Source organism: Lontra canadensis, unplaced genomic scaffold (genome assembly GCF_010015895.1).
Source record: "Lontra canadensis isolate GAN:19392208 unplaced genomic scaffold, GSC_riverotter_1.0 scaffold99, whole genome shotgun sequence".
Lineage (NCBI taxonomy): Eukaryota > Metazoa > Chordata > Mammalia > Carnivora > Mustelidae > Lontra > Lontra canadensis.
This window is the reverse complement of record NW_022631093.1, coordinates 1,056,672-1,083,883: the sequence shown is the minus strand read 5'-3', so window position 1 is coordinate 1,083,883 and position 27,212 is coordinate 1,056,672. Positions and strand designations below refer to the sequence as shown.

Genomic DNA, 27,212 nt, shown 5'->3' with positions numbered 1-27,212 from the left:
TGCATACTTTCATAAGATGGTATGTTATAAAATAAATGATGTTCCTGGCTGCCTTTTTGTCAGTGGCATATCTAGACATGGGGGTAAGGAAATAAGGGATGGTTGTAGGGAAAGGACAGTAGTCATTTGGGGATTTGGCTGGGGCAACAAAGGGAAGAAGTTGGAATTTATGAAAATTTAGAAACTTTAGGCTCCATTGCACTGAAATTCAAATTTCTGAGGAGGAAGTGCTAGTCAATTCAACTGATTGCATAGTTCACTCATTGAAAACTTTAGAGGCTCTTATGACTTCTATTCAAAGAAGGTCCATCTGCAGACTCAATCTGCAGCCTTTGTCCGTACCAGCAATATAAAAAAAATACCTATAAGATCGGTATTTGACTTAGAAATTATATTTTTAAACCCCCAAATGTACACCTTTATGAAAGCACTTTTACGGTGCGTTGATGTTGAATAAAATACATATTACCAATTGATTCCAAAATCAGTTCCTTAAATTATATATGACAGCGACAAATTTTAGGTTAGCTATGGATGTCACGTGTATATATTGCAGCACATGTGTGCCATGAGTCAAGTCTGATGTGATCTCAGCTATGTTTATGCTGCTTGTGGAAAATTGTTAGAAAGTAGGGTCAAAGCTACAGAACTGTTAAAAGTAGTTTGCTTTTGATTGCTGACTCTTCTGTGATTTTGCTTTGTTTTTGCTGCCTACAGCTGTTGGTTTTTACTGTATCTTGAAGACTGTCGTATTCCATTGCTAAACTTCTTTGTAGTATTATTTTTAAAAAGTCATATGATACAGAATTAAATAAGAGTCAGAACTTTTCTGTCCAATCTACAAGCTTACCAGTGTAAACTGGTGTGTATTCTTTTCAACATTTTCTTTGAATACATAATTTTTTATAGTTATAGAATCAGAGTATACATGCTGCTCTATAACTTAGGAATGTTTTGGAGGAATTTTTGATCTAAATACTAGATTAGGCAAAAAAGATCTCAGAGTGGGCACCTGGGTGGTTCAGTGGGTTAAAGCCTCTGCTTTCAGCTCAGGTCATGATCCCAGGGTCCTGGGATCAAGGCCCGCATCGGGCTCTCTGCTCAGCAGGTAGCCTGCTTCCCTCTCTCTCTCTGCCTGCCTCTCTGACTACTTGTGATCTCTGTCTGTCAAATAAATAAAATCTTAAAAAAAAAAAAAAAAAAAGATCTCAGTATGGCCAAAAGGATTATAAAACTGGAATTTTTTTTCCGAGTCTACTTATGGAACTTCTTGCTTGCTTCTTTTTCATTAGTAGCACATACCTTTTATTTGATTTCTTTAATACTTAATACTTTTTCAGATTCAGTATTATAAGTCTGAGTTATTTTAACTAATTTTTTATTTTAAAGGAACATAAAATTTTTAAAAATCTGAGAAAGGGTAGAATATAAGTCTTCACTCCCTAGAATTAATGGTTGTTTATTCATATATCTTTCCAGAAATTTCAGTGCACATAAAATGTGTCTACCACTCTATTCACCCCAAATTATATGCTATACTTTTCTTCTCCTTAGCCCATCTCACCTGCAATATACCTTGAATACTTTTCTGCCTCAGAATGTGTTGTTCTTCCACAGTTTACTAAACAGCTGGTAGCATTTTGTTTAACCAGTCCCCTTTTGGTGAGTGTTTACAGTGTTGCCTAAATCTGTGTGTTTATCTTTCCACATTTTATGTTTGCACTATTGTCGAATACCGAATTTTTGTCAAAGAGTTTGTGGAAATTTATTTTCTCCTTTACTATATATGTACCTACAAAATATCATCTATTTTGCCTCTTATCCAGCAAAGCTTAAAATATTTACTGTCTGGCCCTTTATGGAACAAATGTGCTAATCCTTGATCTCTACCATTGTACCACTACCTTGTGTTTTCTTAGTGAAACTTCTCACCATATGGATTGTCTTTCCGTGAACCACCACTTTGTCTAATATAAACAAGTCCCCGAGAGCGGAGACTTTGTCCCATCTCCTTTATTTCTGTATCTTCATCACTTAAATACTGTTGACACGTAACAGGCACTCCATAAGTACTTACTTGGCAGTTAACAACTTAAAGTATGATTAAGAGGCAGTCTTTGTTTTTGTTTTTATCATAATCTTACTTAAAAATTCCCTTCTTTATTACTAGGGTGAATACATGCGTCCTTCAAGTATGTTATTTCTTTATTTTAATCAGGAGGATTATAGTTCTATAATATATTATATATTATAATACATTATAATATATTCTAGAAATTCTGCCTGTGAGTTGAAAGTGCAGATATTGGAGATTCTCTTAAATCATTTACCTATTACCTAAGATTTTTTTAATGAAATAGGAATAATAAGATTAATAAATGCTTTAGTCCTCCAAGATTCTTTTTAAATGTCTCTTTTTTCCTTATGGGGTTTTATTTTTAGGTGCATTTTAGTTTCATGCCTAAAATTTGAAATCCTCATTTTCCCTTGATTCAGTTTTATTCTAACGTCATGTCTACCATTCATCTGATCATTTAACATTTGGTATCTTACCTGTGTTAAGTATTACATTCGACACATACGCCCTTTTAACAACAAACATGGTGGCAAAGAATAGGTATGTTTTATATGTCACAATTTTAAAACAAAGTTTTACCATGATGCCGATAACAGTGCAAAGAAATGTTTACCTCCAGTGTTTTTCGAAATCATTTTCCAGATTGGTATTTATTATTACCTTGGAAAATTAATCAGCGTTTAGGTAATAGGGTGCCCTTTGAATAATCCCTTTTATGGATCTATTCTAGGGGTACCCATTCATGATGTCCAGATCCCTCTTACATGATGTGATTATGTAACAGTTTGGCCTTCTCATGGGAAACAAATGGCTTTAACAGTATGACTTTCTTTTACACTGTTTTGCAAGATATACAAGTCTGAGTTCCTTCCCAGATGTTATTAGTATTTGAAAGTAAAAGAGAAAATGAAATATGTGCAAATTCCCACTCTTTATGAATAAATTTCTCTGAAGAAATTAATAAAAGAGATCCGAGCATCTCCCCTTTCCCTCAAGGTTAGCCAATCCTGCTGGCAAAAACCTAGTAAATTGATCCAGTACTAGAGCCCCAGATAACTGAGGCCCTTTTTTTTGTAAAGAGGATAGGGACAGTACAGGTAACAGTAGTTAGTTGTTTGACCTCTCTATACAGAGTTCAAGGGGATAATGAAACCCTTTTGTCCACTATCTTTCTCTTGACAAACTGGAATTTCCCTCTGCTTGAAAACATTTTCTAGCCAAGAGTAGAGAAGCATCTCTGATTTGAGTGGATCATAAAACAGTCTAATCTTAAGCCTTGTAGGTTTAGAGACCTGATGTCATCAGCACCCTAAGGATTGACTCACTGCAAGGAAATATGAACAAGAAGCTTTTGGTGACTCAAATATTTGCATATATCAAGAAAGGCCATTTGGTGCATACATCTTACGAAAGGGACTTGACTGAATATATGAAGACTTCTGCTTCCAGCTTGACAGTGGGCCTAGAACTCTTAAGACTGTGTTTTCCAGGCATTCATATATGTTTAGTTGAATCTTCCTGTCTTGGGGGTCTCTTTTTGTCCCATGAGCCTCAGAGTAGTACCTTATTCTCTGAAATTATCTTCTGCCACATCTCTTTCATTATTCTTTCCTTTAGCCAGAATTGTACTTGAGATGGCTTTGAGACAAACTTGTCATTTTTCTTCATTCTCTAAAAGTTAATACATGTAGTGCTAAATGAGATAGTACTAGACAAACCATATATAATTACTTGAGCCACCAAAATCGCCCAGTCCAATTATAGTCCTTACCAAAAAACTCACAAATAATACATTTTTCCTAATTTAAAGAACAAAATTTTTGTAACAGTGATTTATTATCAAGAAATTATTAATATTAAGAAATATTAGGGGGAAAATATACTCTGTTCACATTAGTCCAGGGTCATCATATTGAACATTGTTTTTAAAGTTTTAGCCGATGCAGTATAACAAAATAAAACAAGGTAGAATGAGGGAAGGAGATAATCATTACTTACTTGTGCATATCTTGAATTAGGATTTGTCTGCTAATAGCAGAAATCCCAAAGAAAAAAACTGATGTTTAACCAAATCAGTTTTCCTGTGTTAAATAAATATAAAAATAGGAAGACATGTGCCACTGTATAGTAGACTGAGTGTTGGTATCTACTCTAAATAATTCAGTAAGAAAAAGCATAAAGAATATAAAAAGTATTTAAAAAGAAGGAATATTAGTCGCCCCTTTAAACAAGTGACTCTCACCCATAATCAAAGAAATGAAATGTAAGATAATGACATATTTTTAGAGGGAAGAAAAGCATAGCGATTTCAAAATGAAAAAAAAAAATTGTAATGAACAGTTGGGTAAGGATGTGATTAAAATTGCTCTCTTTATATTCTAGCATTATAAAATATTATAACTTCTCTGGGGAGCATTTTGGCAGTATATTTCAAAAACCTTAAAAATATGCCTGCCCTCCTCCTAACTCAGCAAATCCTCTCTCTCTCTTTCTCCCCCCCGCCATCTCCCGTCCCCTACTGGATTTTCTCTGAGGAAATAATCAGATTGACTGCAAAGGTTAATCTACCAGGGAAAGGGAGTATTAGTCATCACAGTGTTGTTATAAAAGATATGCAACCTAAATGTCTGTCATTAAAGGTTTGGATAATTTAAAAAGGGGCTCCTGGGTGGCTCAATGGATTAAAGCCTCTGCCTTCAGCTCAGGTCATGATCTTGGGGTCCTGGGATCAAGCCCTGCGTCGGGCTCTCTGTTCAGTGGGGAGCCTCCTTTCCTTCTCTCTCTGCCTGCCTCTCTGCCTACTTGTGATCTCTGTCAAATAAATAAATAATAATCTTAAAAATAATAAAATACACATTATGGAGTCCTATGCCTCTTCTAAAAATTTTTTTGTTGGGATGCCTGGGTGGCTCAGTCAGTTAAGCGGCTGAGGCTGCCTTCGGCTCAGGTCATGATCCCAGTGTCCTGGGATTGAGCTCTTCATTGGGCTTCTTGCTCAGCGGAGAGCCTACTTCTCCCTCTCCCTCTGCCTGCTGCTCTGCCTACTTGTGCTCTCTCTCTAGCTCTCCCAAATAAATAAAATCTACTAAAAAAATTGTTTTGTTGAAGAGTATTTAATGACCTAAAAATGTTTGTAATAAATAAAAAGATTGTGGCTTCCAAATCATAATGTTTATCATTTTGTGTGTTTTTCTGTGAACATATATTAGTATTTTGTCACCTGAAAAGGTAGATACATTCATTTACCAATAAATAGAACAGTGATTTCTGTTAACCTCCTGAAATAGGTAGGTATGTATCACTATCCAGAGGTATCTTTTTGTTCTAAATTGCTTTATGAAGAGTTGAATTGTCTTGAAACTAACAAGGCACACTTTTGTATTTACATAGATATTCCTGATCAAGTTATAAGAGTTTTCAAAGCAGATCAACAGAGTTGCTACATTATCATCAGTAAAGACACTACAGCTAAAGAAGTTGTTTGTCATGCTGTTCATGAATTTGGTTTGACGGGTGCGTCCGACACATATTCTCTCTGTGAAGTTTCTGTTACTCCTGAGGGTGTCATAAAACAGAGAAGACTTCCAGACCAGTTCTCCAAATTAGCTGATAGAATTCAGCTCAATGGAAGGTGAATGTGCTTATTAGTGAATGTACTTATTTCTAGAATTTTTTTTAATTGTACAATTAACTTACAGTGGTTTTAGTTTCAGGTGTACAATATGTTCGATAGTTCTGTTAGCATGAAAACTGTAGTCACCATACAGTGTTATTACAATATTATTGACTATATTTGCTATGCTGTAGTTTTCATTTCCATTAGTTATTATATAACTGAAAATTTTTATACCCTTTAATCCCCTTTTTATATAGATGTGTTTTTGAAGATTGTGTGTAAAAACAGATATATTAAGTAGAAATATCATGTCTTAGGATCATTGAAATTTCTCTAAAATTAAAGTAGGATTTTTTTTTAAGCTTTGTCTCCATAATTATGTAAATGGAATCTCAGAGCGTAAGCACTCATAGGACTACTCGAAAGTAGAAGGAAGGGAAGGATAATTTGCTAAAATATTTTAGCCCTCTTGCTAAAAGAGATTCTTAGAACCATTGGTGTAGTCCATTTTTTAGAGAGGAAACCAAATGATACTTATCTTTGTATGTATCTGAGTATGTATGTGTTAAGTTACAAATTTGTTTTTAGTATTACTAAAATGTACTCTGGGCAAAAGAGGGCATAATTTTTACAGTTCTTTTTCTAAGCAGTTTTCCAACTGTGACTATGGAATAACTTTTTTAAATTTTTAAAAATTTGCTTTGAATATTATTTGATCAACTAGAAGATTGTTTCTGTAGTACATTTGTTGTTAACTCTGGTGATTTTGTCTGAGAATAATGTTCTTTTTAGTGAGCCTAAATTCTGTATATAGAGTTAAGATCGTTAGAAACCTTAGGATTACTACCCCTCATGGTTACTGGTAAGAGAGAATGGATGAACTCAGCCTTGCTAGCTATACATAGTGGAGCCGGAGTGCTCAGCAGTCTGGGAAAGTCCCAGCTCTGGCTGTGTGACCAGAGTGAGTTATTTGGTTTCTCTCTGCTTGAGTTTTCTCACTAAAAAAATGGGAATGATAATAGTAGAACCTACCACATAGGAATGTTAATTGAATGAATGAGTTAGCCCCCACTATAAAGGTTAGATACAATTTTATTAACTAGGGTCTCAACACATTTATAGTGTTCTTTTAGGTATGTGAATAGTATACACACAGCAGAAAACAAGATACAGTTCCTTGATAGTCAAAAATAGATGGTCACAAACTGAGGCTGGGATCAAATTGTATATTAGAAAAGAATGAACTAAAAGACACATGACAAGTATGTTACCTTTTTTATCCCCAGCACCAGCCCTAAACAAGATACTTCCAGCTGTGAAACTTGTCTTTAACTTTTAAGTGTTACAGAATTGTTAATGTAAAAAGAAAATGATGGTCTCTTTTATGATTGCCTATCAGTGCCATTTGCTGGAACGAAGTTTTGTATTTAAGAAGGGAGAACTCATTAGTGGAGAGGTTTTTCCTCTTTACTGGTTCTATTCTTTGCTTCTCTTGGGAATTGAGAAAGAAGAAAATGAGTGTAAGAACGACTTCTGAGTAGAAGTAAACAGTCTTGATTCAGATGTTCATTCATGCTGTCCATGAACAAATACTGACGTAGTACCTACCCTGCATCAGCTTCCTTCATATATGCCTTGTAGAGCTTTATCCTCAAGAACACACACACAGTTGTTGACGCATTATGTGAGTAGTTTCATAAAATGGTTAGGTTCGCAGCATTGTCAACATTATTTTTACTCTCTAATAATGTCAAATGGTGGAACAACAGGGTAACTTCTTTGTCTTCTCATTTACAATGTTAATTTTCCTGAATATTCTGATGTTTTTGACAAACATCTGATGTTTTTGACAAACCATATAATCACATTTTGACAACAGTCCAAAAGAAAGTGCTCTTTATAAATGTGAAATCAGTTATAAAGATATTTTTTTTCTTTTAGGTATTATTTAAAGAATAACATGGAAACAGAAACCTTATGTTCAGATGAAGATGCTCAAGAACTAGTTAAGGAAAGCCAACTCTCCATGCTGCAGCTCAGTACCATTGAGGTGGCCACTCAGCTGTCAATGAGGGACTTCGATTTGTTTCGTAATATTGAGCCTACTGAATACATTGATGACCTTTTTAAATTAGATTCCAAAACAGGAAATACTCACTTGAAAGAGTTTGAGGACATTGTTAACCAGGAGACATTCTGGGTTGCCTCAGAGATTTTAACTGAATCCAATCAGCTGAAACGAATGAAGATTATTAAGCATTTTATTAAAATTGCTCTTCATTGTCGAGAATGTAAGAACTTCAATTCCATGTTTGCCATAATAAGGTAAGTATGTATGAATATTTGTGTGTAGTTTAGACATGAAGCTGATTTTTTGCGTAGGTGTTAAGTGACTAGAAGAAAAGTCCAATTAATAGGCTTTCAAAGTATTGTTAGATTTAATGTATTTTCCATTCTGGTGATAGTGGTTTTTTCACTTTCTTTTTCTGCCATCTTTCATTTAAACATTTCTTTTGCTGAAGAGGGTTAAGTACCTTCCCATTTTTTTTCCTTCTCCCCCTTTGATGGATTATACTCTCTTGGGATATCTGGCCAACAGGTGATCTTTATCATCAGATTCCTGTATTGGGCATCTTTCCCTATCTGCCTCACTGCGATTTGACACCGAAAAATCAGTGTGGCATCACTGCTCCAACCTACAATTGAAATTTTGAAACAATAAAAACAACAATAAATAATGATAATAATGGCAACCATTTGGTGAGCACTGATTTGTTTATCAAACACTGCATGAGGTATCTGGTTGTATTGTTGCTGAAGCACAGTAGGCCTTAGAATTTAAAAATTTATGGTCTCTTAAGCCCAGGAAGTATGGATGGTTATATGTCCTGGGAGCCTTTCTTCCCCTGACTCACTATGACTGGCTAGATTGGCTAACTGAGGTAATAATGTATTTTCTGACCCTCCCCTAGTATAGTGATAAGGGGTTCCTCTTAAAGGAAGTCAAGTTTTAAAGGTGGAGGGTAGTTACAGTTTTGCCCATTTATAAGATCCTGTGCTTATATATTGCAGCATAATTACCTCCTAATCCCAGCTATATGTGACTCCCACAGAATTTAATTATGACCTGCTCTAGTCTCACATGAGATAGAATTGGAATCTTTATAATCATAAATCTGTCATGGTGATGAGAAACTCCTTTATGAAGGTAACCAGTGGGTGTGCTTGAATTAGATGCTTTAGGAGGAATTTTTGTTGGTGTGGTTTTGTTTATTTGATTTTAGGAGTATTGAACAGATATGAGCCTTAACCTTTAGAACAGCTGAACCTGTGTCTGAGTCCTGCCTCTCCAGTATAGTAGCACTGTGTCAGTTGAAAATTGAAGACTCTTTTTTTTTCCACCTATAAAATGCAGGAATCGTGCCACTTACTTCAGACTTTTTAACAGCTGAGTCTAAAACAAGGAACCAAGATTCCATTGATGCACACTTGGAAGGCTAGAAACTGAAATTGTGTAGGAGGCATAAAGTTAGAATGTGAGAGTTAGAGGCTCAGTTTTGGGAGTAGTCTGTGGAAAAAAGCTGATTAACACCGAGAGAGATCTCTATGTAAAAAGAGAATATAAAAAATAAATAGTAGAGGGTTTAAGAGCCATAACTAGTGACCATCCAGAGTGTAGGGGTAAAGAAGAGAGTTGAGCCAAAGAGATAGGGGACAATTTCAAGAAATAATAGAACAGCACAGTTATGGCCGCCTGGGTGGCTCAGTGGATTAAAGCCTCTGCCTTCAGCTCAGGTCATGATCCCAGAGTCCTGGGATCGAGCTCCACATCGGGCTCTCTGCTCAGCGGGGAACCTGCTTCCCTTCCTCTCTCTCTGCCTGCCTCTCTGCCTACTTGTGATCTCTCTCCCTCTGTCAAATAAAATCTTAAAAAAAAAAAAAAACAGCACAGTTATGATAGTGTCTTTATAGCCAAGGAAAGCAATTCGAAAGAAGGAAAGACAGCTCCAAGGTGGGTATTTGGTTAAAGGTTTGTTTTGTTTTGGGACGCCTGGGTGGCTCAGTTGGTTAAGCAGCTGCCTTCGGCTCAGGTCATGATCCCAGCGTCCTGGGATCGAGTCCCACATCGGGCTCCTTGCTCTGCAGGGAGCCTGCTTCTCCCTCTGCCTCTGCCTGCCATTCTGTCTGCCTGTGCTCGCTCTCTCTCTCTCTCTCATAAATAAATAAAAAAAAAAATCTTAAAAAAAAAAAAAAAAAAAGGTTTGTTTTGTTTTAAAGACTGTTTTATTATACACATTATTCATATTCAGTAGTTCCTGTAAAATTAATTGCTTTGTTTTCCCATATTTTATATTAAAGCATATCAAAGAAACTAACGTTATAGCATAGATGACACAAGTGAATCAACCAGTTCTCCCTGGAATTAGGTAGTAATATTTTATTTATTTCCATTATTTTTCTTAGTCTAGCTAAAGGTTTGTCAATTTTGTTTATCATTTCAGAAAAACGCTTCTTAATTCCATTGATCTTTTTTATTTTTCTGGCCTCTATTTGATATCTTCCTGTTCTGATCTTATTTTTTTCCTTTTCCTAGCTTTGGGCTGAGTTTCTTCTTTTGCTAGTTCTTTGATATGAAAAGCCAGGTAATTTCCATTGCTTAATAAAGAAAATTATTGCTAAATTTCTGTCTTGGAAATAGTTTTTGCAGCATCCCATAGGTTTTGTTATGTTATGTATCCATTTTAGTTTGTTGCGAGATAGTTATTTCCCTTCTGATTTTTTTTTTTCCCCGACCCATTGGTTGTTCAAGGGAGTGTTGTTCAGTTTCTCTTTATTGGTAGATTTTTCCCATTTTCATCTTGTTAATTCCTAGTTTTACACCTTATGGTCAGAAAAAAATACTTGACATTATTTCAGTCTTCCTATATTTTCCAAGACTTTTGTGGTTTATTTTATAATCTCTCCTGGAGAATGTTCCATTTACGCTTGAGAAGAGTGTATATTCTGCTAATGGTGAAAAGACTGTCCTGTGTATATATATGTTAGGTCCATTTGGTCTAAAGTATGGTTCAAGTTCCATTTATTGATTTCCTGTCTAGGTAATTCATCCATTGCTGAAAGTGGTATAGTATAGTCCCTTACTAATGCATCGTTGTCTGTTTCTCCCTTCAGATCTGTTACTTTTTGCTTATTATAGTTACATGCTGAAATGTTGGGCACACACACATTCATGATTTTTATGTTTTCTGGATGAGTTGGCCCTTTATCATTATATCATGACCTCCTTTGTCTTTTGTTACCATTTTTGGCTTGAAGTCCATTTGGTCTGATAGAAATAAAGCATCCTCTGCTTTCTTCTGGTTTCTATTTGCATGGTTTATCTTTTCCATCCTTTTACTTTGAGCTTATTTGTGTCCTTTAAGCCAAAGTGAGTCTTCTATAGGCAACATATAGTTGGGTCTTGTTTTTCTTATTCATCCACCCATTCTGTGCCTTTTGATGGGAGAATTCAGTCCATTTACATGTAGAATGTTTGCTGGTAAGGACTTTTATTACTGCTGTGTTACAGTTCTAGCTGTTCTGTAGTTTCCCTTTTTTCCTTTTTACTCTCTTGCTATGTGCTTTTGTGAATTGATGATCATCTGTGCTGAAATGCTCTGATTCCCTTTTCCTTGTCTTTTGTGAGTCTACAATAGGTATTTGCTCTGAGGTTACCATGAGACTTACATGAAACATAACTATTTCATGCTGATATCAACTTCAGTCACATGCAAAACTCTACCCTTTTACTCCCTGCTCTTATGTTTTCAGTGTCAGAATTTGCCTTTTTATATTGTGTATTCCTTAACACCTTATAGTAGCTATTGTCATTTTGTTGTTCCTTAAGCTTTATTCTCTAAGTGGTTAAATGATCATACTGCACTATTAAGCATTATCTGAATTTGGGGCACCTGGGTGGCTCAGCTGATTAAGCTCTGCCTTCAGCTCAACTCATGATCTCAGGGTCTTGGGATCGAGCCCCACATTGGGCTCCTTGCTCTGTGGGGAGCCTGTTTCTCCCTCTCCCTGCCTCTCCCCACTGCTTGTGCTCTGTCAAAGAAATCAATAACATCTTTTTTTTTTTTTAAGTTATCTGAATTTAACTATGTATTTAACTTTATCACAGTGGCATATATTTGTATATCTTTTCATGTTACTGTTTAACATCATTTCATTTCAGTTCAAAGAACTCCTTTCAGTGTTTCTTATAAGGCTTTTGTTTTCCTGGGAAGGTACTTCATTTCTCAGGATAATGTTGCCAGATAGTGTCCTCGGTTGACAATTTTTTTCTTTCAGCATTTTGAATGTATTATCCCACGCTCTACTGGCCTGTAAGGTTTCTGCTGAGAAAATTGGCTGACAGCCTAATGGATGTTCCTTTGCGGGTTATCATCTTTTTTTCTTTTGCTGCCTCTTTGTCTTTAATTTTTGACAGTTTTATTACAATGAGTCTTAGAGAAAGTTGTTTTGAATTGAACTAATGGGGTAATCAGTTAGCCTCATAAACTTGAATTTCCAGATCTCTTCTCATGTTTGGGGAGTTCTCGGCCATATTTCTTTAAATAGGCTTTCTTCCTCCTTCTCTGTCTCTTCCCCTGTCTGGAATTCCACTAATTCGGATGGCTGGGTTTTTTGGTGAGCCCATGGACCATGTAGGCTTGTTTCACTCTTGTTCATTCTCCCCACTCCCACCCCCAACTGGGTTACTTCAAAGTTGCTATTCTTTTTCTCGCTGATTCTTCTCTTTCATCTACTCTGATTCTGATGCTCTCTGTGACATTTTATTTTATTTTGTTCATTGAATTCTTCCATTCTAAAAAAATCTATGATTCTTTTTTATGATTTCTATATCTTTGTTGACTTTCTCATTTTGATTATGTATTATTTTCCTGTTTTCATTGAATTACCTTTCTGAATTTTCTTGTAGCTCATTGAATTTCATTAAAATAGCTATTTTGAATCCTTTATCAGGTAAATTTGCAGCTCTCCATGCCTTTGGGTTTGGCAACTAGAGGATTATTGTGAATTTCAGTGATGTCATGGCTCCCTGATTTGTTTTTGTTTTTTCTTTTGAAGTAGCATTAACCCTCTCCCAGTTTTTACTAGCAGTCTTTAGAGTGAGGGGAGGGGGAAAAACGTTAGCAGTCTTCCTATAGATTCTAAGACTTTCTCAGACATTACATGGATGTATCTGCTCCGTGCTTTCTCTCTCTCTCTTTTTTTAAGATTTTATTTATTTGACACAGAGAGAATGTGTGCACACAAGCAGGGGGAGCTGCCAGCAGAGGGAGAGGGAGAAGCAAGCCTCTCTGCCTGACACGGTCCTGGAACTTTCTGGGACTCTATCCCAGGACCCTGGGATCATGACCTGAGCTGAGGGCGGACACCTAACTGACTGAGTCACCCAGGCACCCCTCCCTCTTGTGAGAGAATTCTAAATTTTATCTTCTTTGTATCCTCCAGTATACCCTGTCATCTGCTAATAGATTCTCTTCTATTTTTTGAAAGTGGTGCTCCAGTTCAAGTTTGTGGTTTCTCCTTTGCCCTTAGGCTTTGGCCTATTTTCTCTGCTCCTTCTTTACCAGAGCTTGTTCTCAGGACCTTGGACAGGGAGCCAGCAGCAGAGGAAAGAAGGATGTAGGGGTATGAGTTGGGTGTATGGAGCAGGGCAGGTGCCAGTAGGTCATTTGGGGCCATCTGCAGGTAAGAGGTGAGATGTTCCCTGTGGATCCTGGTCTGACTCCTGTTGGAGTCCAGAAGCAGTCAGCAGGACCTGTGTTCCTTTAATGTCCTCCAGGAATCTTCCATACTACTCTCTAGTTCTGCTCCCTCACCCCTTGTCGTGGAGCTCCCACTTTATTGGATGTTCTGGAGCTTAGTGAAACGAAGTTAGTGTCTTTGATGGCATCCTGCACAATTAGGGAAACCAGATATGTACTTAACCAGTTCACCCTCTCCCCTGTGGGAGAAATCACCAGCTATCTAGTTTAGCTTTCAGCTGTGTCCCTGTGGGGAGGGGTGAAGCCAGCAAAATCAAACTATTCGTTTTACCTACTTAAGCGCATCCAGACTCCATTTTTTTGTCGTTGTTGTTTTTGTTTTACTCCAGCCGAGTGCTAGAACTTTTCTTCTGGAAACGTGGACTTCCAGTTCTGTCCACTTCCATTAACTGCTTTTGTTAATCCTCCCCTCAACAGTACTTGCACCAGGTTGTAGCAGTGTCTTTTTTTTTTTTCCTCTCCTCTGTAGGTTCCAGGGTGGCCTTCATTTCTGTATTGGTTTTGTGTTCCATTTCTTTTCTGAACTTTACTAGTTAACTTCTTTTTACCAATTCCTTCTACCATATTTTCCTTAAGCTCTTTATATCTCTCCATTAAGCTCTTTATTTTACTAATTCATTTGAAATCATGGCTAGGTCATTGATTAGTCCCAGTTTTTATTTGATTGGTGGCAGCATTTTTCTTTGTGTTGTTTTTCCTTGTAGCAGCTCATTATAGATTCTGTGTTTATTTTTTTCTTTTTGAATGATGGGAGTTTTCCTGTACCAAGTGTTTGCAGGAGGTTCATATGAGAGAGGATCTAGGGCATTATTCCAGGCTAGCAGGAATTGAGCTTGAATGTGAATTGTTTACCCTTTATTTCTTTCCACCACATGGAGATATGGCCAACCAATCAGAGTTTTTACCTTCTATCCGGTCTCACCGCTAAACTGCTTCTTATCGAGGTACTGTAGCTATATACTTTATCCGGCATTCCCTGTTAAGGAACATGGTCCAGCCTCCACCTAATTCTATAAGTCTATAGATTCCTTTGTGTTATTTCAAAAAGGAGGGTGGTGTTCTTGCCTTCAGGGTGAGTTACCTGCTTTGGAGAACTTTACCAGCTTTCATTGAGACCTTCACCTACAGAAGTTCTTTTCAAGCATTTGCCATTCTCCTATTTAACTTTGACTGTTTGGGGTCTGCCTTTTAATGTGTTTGGAGTTACAGATAATTCCTAGTTGAAGTGGAGATGAAATTTGTATTTCTGATACTCATTCAGTCATTTGGGATGATTTCTCAGAGGCAAAGGGAACAAATATCTTGATGTCACACCTTAAGATGAGAAGTCAAGAGAACATTTTAAGTACAGTGGTGTCCCTAAAAGTCAGGTGGCTAAGTATAAAAGAGGGATTAAATGGTAAGAAAATTGAGGCATTATATATGCATGATTCATTTGGCAGCCTACCTGGGGGGTGGGAGTGGTAGTAGAGACAAAAATGGAGAGGGAAGAGCTGCAGCCTGATGGATATGCATGCTTTTCAACCTCGGGGCTATCTGAGTTTCAAGTCCTGTAGAAAAGAAGACACTGAATATATGGAGGCCTTGGGGGAACAGGATTAGAACCGAGAGATAGGGAAGTATTTGAATCGGATGTGAGAGAACAAAATCTCTGGAAAAGAAGGCTGCCTCTGCCCTAGAACTTGCCTCAATTATTATAGCATTTGTGTTTAGCATTACTTAAACCTCTTTCAAATAGATAATGTCTCCATAAAGTTATTTCTAGGTAAAACAAACAGAAACATTGTGATATTAGAGGGTTTTTTTTTTATGTTAAGTGTGTCTTTTATGGAAATACTATGTTTGTCTCATACATGCAAGCTGGAAAATAAAAGCTACAGGAGTACAACCATAGACAAGTAATACATATAGTTCCTCTGAAAGCAGTTTTCCTTGTTGTCAGATTAGAGAGTCCCTTGTATTTTTTTCTCCCACGGTTATACTCTGTTCATTTCAACATACTAAAAATATGTCCCTACTTATTTTAGCTTTGTTAGAGAAACTTGGTGTATATGCTTTATTGCCCTGAGTCTTTCTCACTCCTCCAAGTCCCTTATTAATGTTTTTATTCTCATCTTTGGCAGTGGCCTGAACCTGGCATCTGTAGCACGACTCAGAGGTACTTGGGAAAAATTACCAAGCAAGTATGAGAAACACCTCCAAGATCTACAAGACCTTTTTGATCCATCTAGAAACATGGCAAAATACAGAAATATTCTTAGTAGTCAAAGCATGCAGCCTCCAATTATTCCACTCTTCCCTGTTGTCAAGAAAGATATGACATTTCTCCATGAAGGTATTTAAAAGTTATTTGAAAATTAGCATGTTAAACTTCAACTAATTCCACAGAATTGTGCTTTATTATATTTCATATATTTTGCAGCCTTTTATATCACTAAAGCTTTATGTAATTATAAATGCAGCAACTTTTATAAATCAAAATCCACATTATTGACAAAAACAAATTTAGGTGTTTATCCTATGCATTCAAACATAAATTTCACTTACACCCAGATCAGACTGTTGGAATCATATTTGTTATTTTGCTAAGTAATACTTTTCCTTCCAACTTTTTTTTAAATTGAATTACTCAACACATGCAATACATAAAAATTCCCAAAATCATTGAGCAACTAAATGAATTATGACAGAGAGAACACCCATGTAACCAATACCCTGGCCAAAACCAAAATGTCCCTTTCTAATTAATTACCACCCTCATTCTCTTCCCCAATAGTAATGACGGTCCTGACTCCTAATACTAGGGTTTAGTTTTATCTGTTGTTGAACTTTATATAAATAGAATTACAGAACGTATTTGTTATGCTTTGGTTTGGTTTTGGTTTCTGGTTTATATTGTTCAACCTTAGATTTGTGAGATTTTTCCATGTTTTTGACTATAGCTGTACTTGACTTTTCAAAATTACTGTTCCATTACCTGAATGCAGTACAGTGGATTTTTCCATTCTTCTGATAAGCATTTGACAGTTTTCCACTGTTCACCTATTATGAATAATGTTGCCTTGAATATTCATATCAGTCAAGGTGGCATTTCTGAATCTGATACTCATATAATCAACTTTAGAAAAGAGTTGGCATTATGTACTGAAGTGCAACACTGGCATTGTTATTAAGAGTCGTCATTGTTCCTCATCAATACCTGGTAAATTCAGTCTTCTTATTTTTACCCATTTCAGTAATGGTATGGTTTAATTTGCATTTTCCTAATTACTAATGAGATTGAGTACCCTTTTATATATTTATGTGGGTTTTTTTTTTAAGATTTTATTTATTTATTTGACAGAGATTACAAGTAGGCAGAGAGGCAGGCAGAGAGAGAGGAGGAAGCAGGCTCCCTGCTGAGCAGAGAGCCTGATGTGGGGCTCGATCCCAGGACTCTGAGATCATGACCTGAGCCGAAGGCAGAGGCTTTAACCCACTGAGCCACCCACGCGCCCCTATGTGGGATTTTTTTTGGTCAATTATGAGTTCAGGTTTCTTATGTATTCTTTTTATCAGGTTTTCTCTTTTATTACATTTTTAAGTATTTCTTATAAATCCTAGGTGTAATATGACCTACTTTTTGAGTCTCTTAAGATTATCTTTTGTTGAACAGCAGGTTCTTTGCCTTAAAAGCCTAACTTAGTGATCTTTTACCTTATTTTATCTACAAACTTCCTGAGTTAATTTTTGGGTATGGTATTTGTTCTAGTACAGTAACTTACTAACTGTATACTGTTTTACTCTTTTTCTCATGTTACAATAGACATTATAATATTTATACTCAATTAGTTGATGTTAGGTTAATATTCATCAGTACTTTTCTATGTATTGGGCAGTACAAGGAACTTAGATTATTTAAATTCCATTTACTAACCTCCCAGTTTATATGCAGTTGTTGTTAATGCTTTGAACTCCCACATACTATCATTTAGTAGAGTCAGTATATGTTTTTGTTTTTATTTCTTTCTGCATTTCAACGCTCTGTGTGGTTGGGGTTTTTTTCTTTCTATAGAACACTATTATTTAAGTGCAAGTCTGCTGCTGATGAAATATCTTAATTTTATTTATCTAAAAATATATTTCATATTCATTTTTAAGGCATAATTTTGGTTGGCAGTTGTCGTCTTTAAACATTTCAAGAGACCATTCCATTGTGTCCTGGCTTTCATTGTTGATGTTGGGACATCATTTGTCAGTCTTACTCGCTGTGCCTGTGACTATATTTTGTTCTTTTCCAATAGCTGCCTTATAATTTTCTCTTTGTCTCTTTTTTCCCTCTGGTTTGGCTGTGATGTAACTAGGTGTGGCATAGTCCTGATTTATTTGTAAGATGTCTTGAAAGCTGTATTTTTATTTATTTTTTTTTTTGAGTTCTGAAAATTCTCATTCATTTTGTCTTCAAATTTTTTACCTTTCCTCTTCTAACCTCTAGGAATTTTGATTTCACCTCTGTTAGACCTTATGACTTCCTCCGTTGCCTCATACCCTCTTTTCTCTGTTTCTCATCTTTTTATCTAACCGTGCTTCATTCTGGATAATTTCTTCCAGTTTATCAGTTCTTTCTTCAGCTGTGTGTAATTTACTATTAAATATATCAGTGAGTTCCTACTACCAGTTTTTGTGTTATATGAGGCTTTTTTTTTTTTTCTTTTTGGTCAGGTTTATAATTTACTTTTTTTTTTATCTTTATTATGTTCTCCATAATAGTTCTGTGTTGTTTTCTGTATCTTTGCACATATTCAACTTGGTTATTTTAAAGTCTTTAATAACTCCCATCCTTTGTGGGTCCCTTTCTGTCATTTTTTTCTCCTGCATTTAATTCATGTTGTCTCTTTTCCTGATAGCCCTGGTTATTTTTGGTCAAATGTATGTTGTTAATAAAAAATTAGAGAAATAATCTGAGATTTCGGATAATGCCCCATTCCTCCAGAGAAATTAAAGCTTGCTTTTGCCAGACAGCTAGGTGTGCTAATAATCCAAAATCACCTTAATCCATTTTCATATCTTGAGATAATTTAACACTGAATTTGTATCCTGGTCACGTTTAGTTCATCCTTAATCCCAGGATAGCCCTTCAGGATCCCAACCCAAAGCATTGGAAGTTTGCCAGAATTTAAGTTGTTTCCTTCTAATCTCATAGGTTGGGATGGTACCACTTAGTTCTTTAAGCTCATCATCTGCCTTTTCTGAATCAGTAAATACCCCTAGGATCAAGCACTGTGATATAGTAAACCTTCCCCAGATCTTCATTCCTCTTCAGAATCTTCACTGCTTCATTAGCTTTTTGATGACTTAAATTATTTGCTTTTTCTGTTTTTGCTCAAATTTTCTAGTTATTCTCAGTACAAGGTGGTTCTGATTATCTGATCTTACTACCCCTTCTCTCCTTACTCCTCTTTCATAAGGAAATACTGTGATAGACTTCACATATATTTTTCTGACTTGCTACCTCAAAACATGTTTATGTGACTTGAAAAGTATTTTTGATTATTATTTTGTTAACACCTCACATGTTGAGGCACTGAACGACTCATATCTTTAATGTATAGGTTCTGTTTACTATGAGGAGATAGAACATGCTGTGTTTTAGACCCATTAGGTTCTTAAAGTTGTCTTTGGGACTTAGGATTTCCACAGAGGCATCTCAGGGGCCTACCACATTAGATAAATGCAGCCACACTAAGTATTGAAGACAGGCATGAAAAAGAAACACTATGATAGACAGTCACATTGCCTTTTGAACATTTTTTTTTTCTTTTTGCCTTGTACTCTGAACTTTTAGTAAGCCATCAGATTGGCTAAGTTTGGTTTCATACCTACTCTCTTCAAAGAAAAGCAGACCATTTTGAAAGTTGTGTGAATTTTTCCTCAGGGTCCAGTTATCAGAATAGAAATAATAATTACAGAACTTTTAAGTAAGCATATTTGCATCAGTTGATGAAAGTAAGAATTGTAAATTAAAACTTTGGGTAAAAGAAGGTGAATGGCAAACTAGAAAGTGTTTCTTCTGTGAGCCAGCCACCTCTTAATTTTAACTAATAATTGTGATTTAAGAAAACATACCTACTCTTCCTTAATCCCCCACCCGAACCCTCCCTTTTTTTAAGAATAGTCAGAAGTTTTCAGGGGATATCTTCCACTTGTTAAATGTTGACAACTCATTTAACAATTTCTAAAAGTATTTTAAATCAAAGAAAACTTAATGGATTAATTAAGCTCATAGGTCACTCTTTGTGACCCCTGGCTAAAGCTTAAGTTTTCAGGTGCTATACCCTGCTGTCTAAAAAAGCAGAGACAGGTCCCCGCCTGAGAGTGAGCTGAGCATCTGGAGAGTAAGACTTAAGGAGGTGCACATTTTATAGGTGTTCCTGTAACAACACTGTGAAATTGGTTTCAGAAGCTATGTAGCTTATCACCTTCCAGTATTGATAATCACTGCTGCCATAGGAATAGAATTCCTTCCAATAGCTCAGTACCTAGGAGCAGAGTTGAGTCATATACATCGCTTCTTAAAAATAGAAGTGGCAGGGCACCTCAGTGGCACAGTTGGTTGACTCTCTGACTCTGGATGTCAGCTCACTTCATGATCTTAAGGTTGTGGGATCAAGCCCCACATCAGGCTTAGTACTGGGCATGGAGCCTGCTCAAGATTCTCTCTCCCTCTGCCCCTCCCCCACCTCCCTTTCTATCTCCTCCTCTAAGCAGACAAAACAAAAAATAAGAAAACAGAAGTTGCAGTTCGAATTGTGCTCCCAAGAGAAACTTGACTTCTGCTACCTTTATATAGGTATTTTAATTTTGAGAACCAAAGAATTGCTTTTATTCCATAGGAAATGACTCCAAAGTAGATGGTTTAGTGAATTTTGAGAAGCTAAGAATGATTGCCAAAGAAATCCGCCAAGTTGTTCGAATGACTTCTGCTAACATGGACCCAGCTATGATGTTTCGGCAGAGGTAAGACATTGAAGTGTGTAAAAGTGTTAGAGTGACATTGAGTGATATAGCAATAATATTTATTAACCATCTCCCATTTGTTATATACACTGCATGACATAAGTAATGTCAAGTAAGGTCAGTCATAAGTAATCATTTGTCCTGGTACCCCTTAAAGGTAGGTGGTATAGGGTTTCCTTTTACATTGGAAAAAACCAATGTTGAGAGCAGTTAGGTTATTTGCCCAGTATTACGTAGTTTGCTGAGATTTGAACACGTGTTCTGTACTACTTTTTTGAGTAGGTGGATAATTCTGTATTGTTATTGTTATGTTAAGTAACTAATATAAGAAAATTGCTGACCTTTACTGAAGTTATCACAGAGGACAAATGCTTTTATCTGGTTTTCAGCCTAATTTGTATAGTATTATTTATTAGTCTGCACATGTCTTCTATTTTTACTGAATATTTTTAAGTTGTTTTTCTGATTAAGTCATACTTTATTCTTTTAAAACATAATTTTTTCCTCAAGCCATAGTACTACTGTTTATTTGTGTGTAAGTACTTTAACAGAATTGAGAAAGTGCAGATTTAAGCATGTTCCATCATTAATAGAAATGGCAGATGTTATTTGTATTCCATATTCACTTCTAAGAATGCTTTTTTAAAATTCATTTTTAATATAATAAAGTCTTTCTCAGACTATATAAAACTTATAGAACGTTTGTTGTCAAGATGTTCTCAGTAATTTTCATAATTTTCAGGGTAAATAGGTAACTGGGGTTCTAATCTAGGTGACTTTTTTCTGGGCCTATGTGTATAGCTTCAGTACATAAGACTTTCAAAATGAACTATCAACAAAGGCAAGCACAGTTCCTTTGGCTTAAAAAAACATGTAGTCTAGGAAGGAAACAAAAAATACTTGTTTCTCTAAAAATCAGAGATGGAGTTAGAGTTTTGGTAACCAAAATATAGTGTGTGTGTGTGTGTGTGTGTGTCGGGGTAGGTTTTTTGTTTTGTCTTACTTACTGTTGGGGAAGAATCTTTGTTTTTGTAAGGAGTTGATCTGATGGTTGCTCCTAGTGTAGAGATCTTCAGAGTATGGACGAAGGGTAGTGTCAGCTCTCCTCTTCCGTAGCCATCCCACTCCACCCTTAAGAATCACTGTGTGTAATGAGACATGTCGGTGCTCAACAGTTTGGAAGCAGAAAACAGTAAGAACCAGGGACCAAAGCAAACCTGGAGGGGGGGTTTGTTGTTTGTTTGTTTCTTTAAGTTTTTGCTTTTGTTGCATGTTTCTGTCCAGTGGTCCCACCAGTCCCCGTTGTCTTTATGTGGACCTCCGTTTATATGTTAGGAGCCTTGTTCCTGAAGACATAATGAATTTGTGCCCCTACCAGGCCAGTAAATAATGAGTATCAGCTGAGCTACAAAAAAGAGCAGAGGAAAAACCTAAGGAGAAAATTCATAAACTTGGCTGTTTTCTGTGGAATGGCCTTGGTTAAGTAGAATATAGTGTGGGGGAAAAGGAAACATTTATAATTAGTTTGGACACTTAGAAATGGATTGAATTTTCCTGAATCCGTTTTCTTTGTCAACCAGTACTGAAGTGTGCTCTTTGTTTAAGCAAGTAATCGTCCATTTTGTGGGGTAAATTATCTAGTGTGGACAAAGTAACATCTTTTATTCTAACAGTAATCAATTTGCTGACTGAAAAACAGAGACTTGGGGCACCTGCAGCTGGAGCTTAGTGGGTGTAGGCCACACTGAGGCCGGCAGGGAGCAAAAATAAATACAATTTTTATTCAGTCTAATTGGAGTATAAGGATATGCAGTATCTTATTCTGATGGTATATTTTTACTTAAATTTTAAGTCAATTTTGCTGGTTAACATTTCTTGTAAAGTATATTGTCAGAGAAATTTCTTCCCTTAGAAATGACATAAATTTTTATGTTCCTTATAATTCCATCCTCTCATTTGAATGAGTGGCCCAAAAATCCTTTCCAAAAAATATTCAAAAATTCTTCCTTAATTTAAGGTTTCCTTCCCTAAAAACTTTAAATTCACAGTTTAGAGTAAAACGTGTTTTTTCTTAAATTTCTTATTAACATAAGCCTAAGATATAGATTTGATATTAGAAATACAATTAACCTAAAAAAATATTTTAAAGAAATTGCAGGTTTGTTGGCCTTCAGTATATATCATAATTCATTTTACCCCTCTGCATTCCATTAAGTCATTTTACTGTTAACTACCATTTTTTCTTGGTAAAATTTTTCTGTTCTAGTCTGTCTCCATAGTTTCTCTGACTCTCAACTGTTGTCTTTTTTCTGTGCTTTCCTATTCAACCCATGCTTCAATGTTTGTGGCTCTTGCTTGCAGGAAGAAGAGGTGGCGGAGTCTGGGGTAAGTGTAGAGATGAATGCAACTGAAATGAAGATTGTACGACTCTTAACATATACTGCATCCTATTCATTAATGCACGCACAGAAAATAGCATGCGTTCTATTAACCCTGTCAACCTACATTCCTGACAAATGCCTTTTGCTAACAAGGTGAAAGTAGTGATGGAACTAGCTTTTTTTTTTCCCCCTTTACTTTACCATTCTTGATGTCCCATAAGTCCCTTATAGATTTTAATTTAGCAGGGGCAGTTAAATGATGATGATGATAGTAAATATTTGTTGTGTGCTTGCTATGTGCCATATATTATTCTGAGCACTTTAAATGAATTACTGAATTCTCCATCCACCCTGGGAGATAAATACTGTTATTCCCATATTGCAGACAGGGAAGACAGACTGGTCTAAATTCTTATAGCTCACTAATAGTGGATCGAGACCCAAGTAGTCTGATTCCAGAGTCTGTGCCATTTTCTTATTCTCAGATGCCATATTTTGGGGTGCCTGGCTGGTTCAGTCAGTAGAGTATGTGACTCTTGATCTCACAATCATGAGTTCAAGCCCCATGTTGGATGTGAAGCCTACTGTTAAAAAGTTTCTTCAAATGCCATATTTTACTAAGAAATACGTAATAATAAAAAACTGAATGACTTTTGTTTGTAAAGGTTTTGTTCCCATTAGTTTTCCAAGAAGAGGCAGCTCTTATCCAAACTCTGCTATAAAATTCAGTTAGTAAACAATGAGTCTTGGAACACTACATCAAAAACTAATAATGTATTGTATGGTGACTAACATAACACAATAAAAAATTTTAAAATTCAGTTAGTAAATAATTGAAATAGGATGATTTTAATTCATCAGATCCACCAATACTGTGAGACTTAATATAACATGATAGAAATTTATTTTAAATTTCTGTCATTTTTAATAAGAGACTCCCTTGTCTTTCTTAAAACTGTAATACAGTCAGGGTGCCTAGCCAGCTCAGTCTGTAGAGCATACAACTCTTGATCCTGAAGTCATGAGTTCAAGCCCAAGCTGGGGATAGAGTTGACCTTATTTAAAAAAAAAAAAAAAAAAAAATAATACAATCAGAAACTGCCACCTTTTGTTGTGCAGGTATGTTCAGATCTCTGCTTTTACATAGATACCTATTTAGAATCAGAATGTTTAGGACCTTATAAATCATCTATGTAGCCCTTTCATTTTTAGATGAACAAAGAGATGGTTTTGTGAATGAAGGATTTTGTTATTTAAAGACTAGAGTGAATCATGAAGTTAGATGCTTTTATTACATGATAGAAGGATTTTTTGTGAGCCACTTAACTTGAACTTGAGTCTTGTCTTATTTGTGATCTTGTTTTCTGTTGGAAGTTTGGTGAACTTGAACTTCCTTCTCCATTCTTCCTTCTCTTTGTGTTTCTCATGTGTTTCCTGTATTCCACATTTATGTCTTGGTCTTTTCTGGTTCTTCTCACCAAAAATAGAAATTGATTCCTGGCATTACTGTTACGAAGAAAAATACTTGGTCAGTACATCCTACTGGGAATTTGGGGTGTTAAATGACTTAAGTAACATATTCAGTGTTCAGTTTTAGGGTTGCATTCTGTTGTGATTTTGTAGATGCTAGGTGCTTTTATTCTTATATCATGGTATTTTCTGTTCTGGAAGTAGTTTAGAAGACATTTTATTGTCATTTATTACAATGTTTTTAGTTACTAGAATTTTGTGTGTATCCTAGATTTGTAGAAACCTTTTTTTTTTTTTTTTTTCGGATACCAGTGAAGGAAAACTTATATAAGATCTTTGTATTCAAATTTGCTCCTAAATGTTGGCTCTTGATTTTACTGCATTTATTTGAATCTAAGATATCTTCAGTTGTTGGACACACCATTATTTGATGTACCACTAAGAAAAATCATTTCACTGCCTTCTTACCCCTGAATATTTTTTACTTTATGCTTATTTAAAAGAGCTCTTATGTAAACTTAGGTATGTATTTTTATCACATAACACACTTTTGCATTCATTAAAAGAAAAATGTTGGGACACCTGGGTGGCTCGGTTGGTTAGGCAGGTGCCTTTGGCTCAGGTTATGATCCCAGCATCCTGGGATTAAGTCCCACATCAGGCTCCTTGCTCGGCGGGGAGCCTGCTTCTCCCTCTGCCTCCATCTGCCAGTGCTCACTCACTCTCTCTCTCTCTCTGACAAATAAATAAATAAAAATCTTTAAAAAGAAAAATGTGAGCAAATTACATTGGTTTATTTGGATCTTAGACTTCTTCATATTTAGAATATGAATCTTCTGAGTGACTAGTTTCTGGGAGGTTTTTTTTCCCTGCACAGTAGTATCTTTTGTGTCATCCAGTGTATTGGTAATGCATTATTTCTTAAAACAAGCCATTAGAGAAGTAAAAGCTGTTGGTGCTAGAGTCTTGGCTTGGGTTTGCAGATAATTGCCTCCTTTTGACTGCTGTTTTGGGAATGTTGTGAAACTTGTCGGATTCACTCCCTTCTTAAAATCATTTGGAGATTGAAAGAGTAATTCATTAATGTCACTGGATTTTCTTCCCAACCATTCTTAAGTTTTGACGTTTCAAACGGGCCTGACCAGTAGCAATCGAAAGTTGGTTTCCAATGTAAGACACATCCTATTCCAAAGATCTTAAAATACTGAAAGAAAAAAAATACTATAACACTTCAACAACTTTGTTTCACTTAGTTTACAAAGAAAACATTAGGATTCTAGTGTCTGTTTTAAATAGTATGTAAGCATTGAAGAACAAATTGTTCTATAGGTTGTGGTCTTTTAGAATATTTGGGGATAAAAATGAGGGTAATTTAATAAACCCATAGATAGCTTTATTATTTTGGAATGGGAACTTCATTTAAAATAAAAATCATTTAAGAACCTTGCATTTCTAGCCTTATTATAAATAGTATAGCATTTCCTATTTTCCATTGGTTTTAGATGTGGTTATTCTAGAATGAAGTTTGCCAAAAAGAGGAGAGTTGGGAGAGGCTTTAGTTTGTTTGAACTGTAGTTATTTCTGCCTGGCTTGCAGTTCTATCATGGAGGCATTGCAAAGAAAGGTCCCCAGTCACAGATAGTCCTAGAACCACATATTGCCTAATCAACTGGTGTGTGAGTAGAAGACTGAGTAACTTTCTCTCCTACTTCTGGTCTCTAACTATATTGAATTGAATATAAATGCTTATTTTTCCTATTGGTTGTTCTCTTTGAATTTTGGCCAAGATCTACTTACTGGTAAAATCGGCTAGCATACTCAGAGTGGGTGTGCTGTAGACAGGAATGGTAATGGCTATGGCATATCTAAAGCAGCACAAACAAGCAGAGCTGCTCTAGAATAACTCCTGGTGCAGAGATCTGATTAAGGATCCACTTGTTGTGACCCAGGCTCTTGCCATATCTTCAGAGTGTGGATGGCCTTTGGGCCAGTTTACTTGTCATAGTTTTGCCATGGGTTGCATAGGCGCAAACATAGACCTGATGGAATTCATTGTGCTGGCGGGGGTGGGGCGGTGTTATCTTATTCTTTTGAGTTCTACACTTTGCCGAATCTTAGAACTCAGAACATAGCCATGTGTGCCATATTACTCTGCATTAATGCTCTTCATCTTTTAACTCATTTGCATCAGCATGCAATAGCATTAACAGAACAAAATTCTTTTAATCTTCAGTCTGCCATTTGTAATTCTCATCTTTACTGCCCCTCATTGTGATGTCCATCTCCCTACAGGTCACTGAGTCAAGGCAGCACAAACTCGAACATGCTGGATGTTCAGGGAGGTGCACACAAAAAAAGGGCACGTCGCAGCTCTCTGCTTAACGCCAAGAAGCTATACGAGGATGCCCAAATGGCAAGAAAAGTGAAGCAGTATCTTTCCAGTCTGGATGTAGACGCAGATGAGGAAAAGTTTCAGATGATGTCATTGCAGTGGGAACCTGCCTATGGTACCTGTAAGTACAAGTTTTCACTTAATATAAAAGAAAATAGAAATTTATTTCTCTAGAGTTAAGCTGAAGTCCCATGCAAATTGTTTCACTCAAAAAAGGTTTCTGATATACCCCAAGCATTGAGTGATCCTCTTAACCAGATACTGAATACCATCCATTCTGAACGATTACCCTATGCAAGAAGTTGAGAGATAAAGAGTTCTTCTTTAAAATTCATTATAAAGTCTTCTTACAAAAACCTGGAACATTATAGAGGAGCCCTTCTGTTTGAGAACATTTTTACCTTCACCACTAAATGAAGAATAAAAATAAGTGAGATTTTTTACCTTTTTAAAATCTCAC

At 36.1% G+C, this 27,212-nt stretch overlaps 1 protein-coding gene across 9 annotated transcripts in view; it reads left to right on the top strand.

Annotated features, from left to right (window-relative positions):
- RAPGEF6 (Rap guanine nucleotide exchange factor 6) overlaps positions 1–27,212 on the top strand; it is a 187,933-nt gene that overhangs the window by 140,997 nt on the left and 19,724 nt on the right. For 6 of the 9 annotated variants that reach the window (XM_032837631.1, XM_032837626.1, XM_032837630.1 and 3 more), the window contains 6 exons: positions 5,468–5,708; positions 7,635–8,018; positions 15,637–15,848; positions 20,386–20,509; positions 22,871–22,894; positions 26,653–26,873. In XM_032837631.1, the coding sequence (XP_032693522.1) occupies positions 5,468–5,708; positions 7,635–8,018; positions 15,637–15,848; positions 20,386–20,509; positions 22,871–22,894; positions 26,653–26,873 (1,206 nt within the window). The remainder of the gene's footprint in view (positions 1–5,467; positions 5,709–7,634; positions 8,019–15,636; positions 15,849–20,385; positions 20,510–22,870; positions 22,895–26,652; positions 26,874–27,212) is intronic. The other 3 variants (XR_004380305.1, XM_032837628.1, XM_032837627.1) reach the window with 1 other exon arrangement.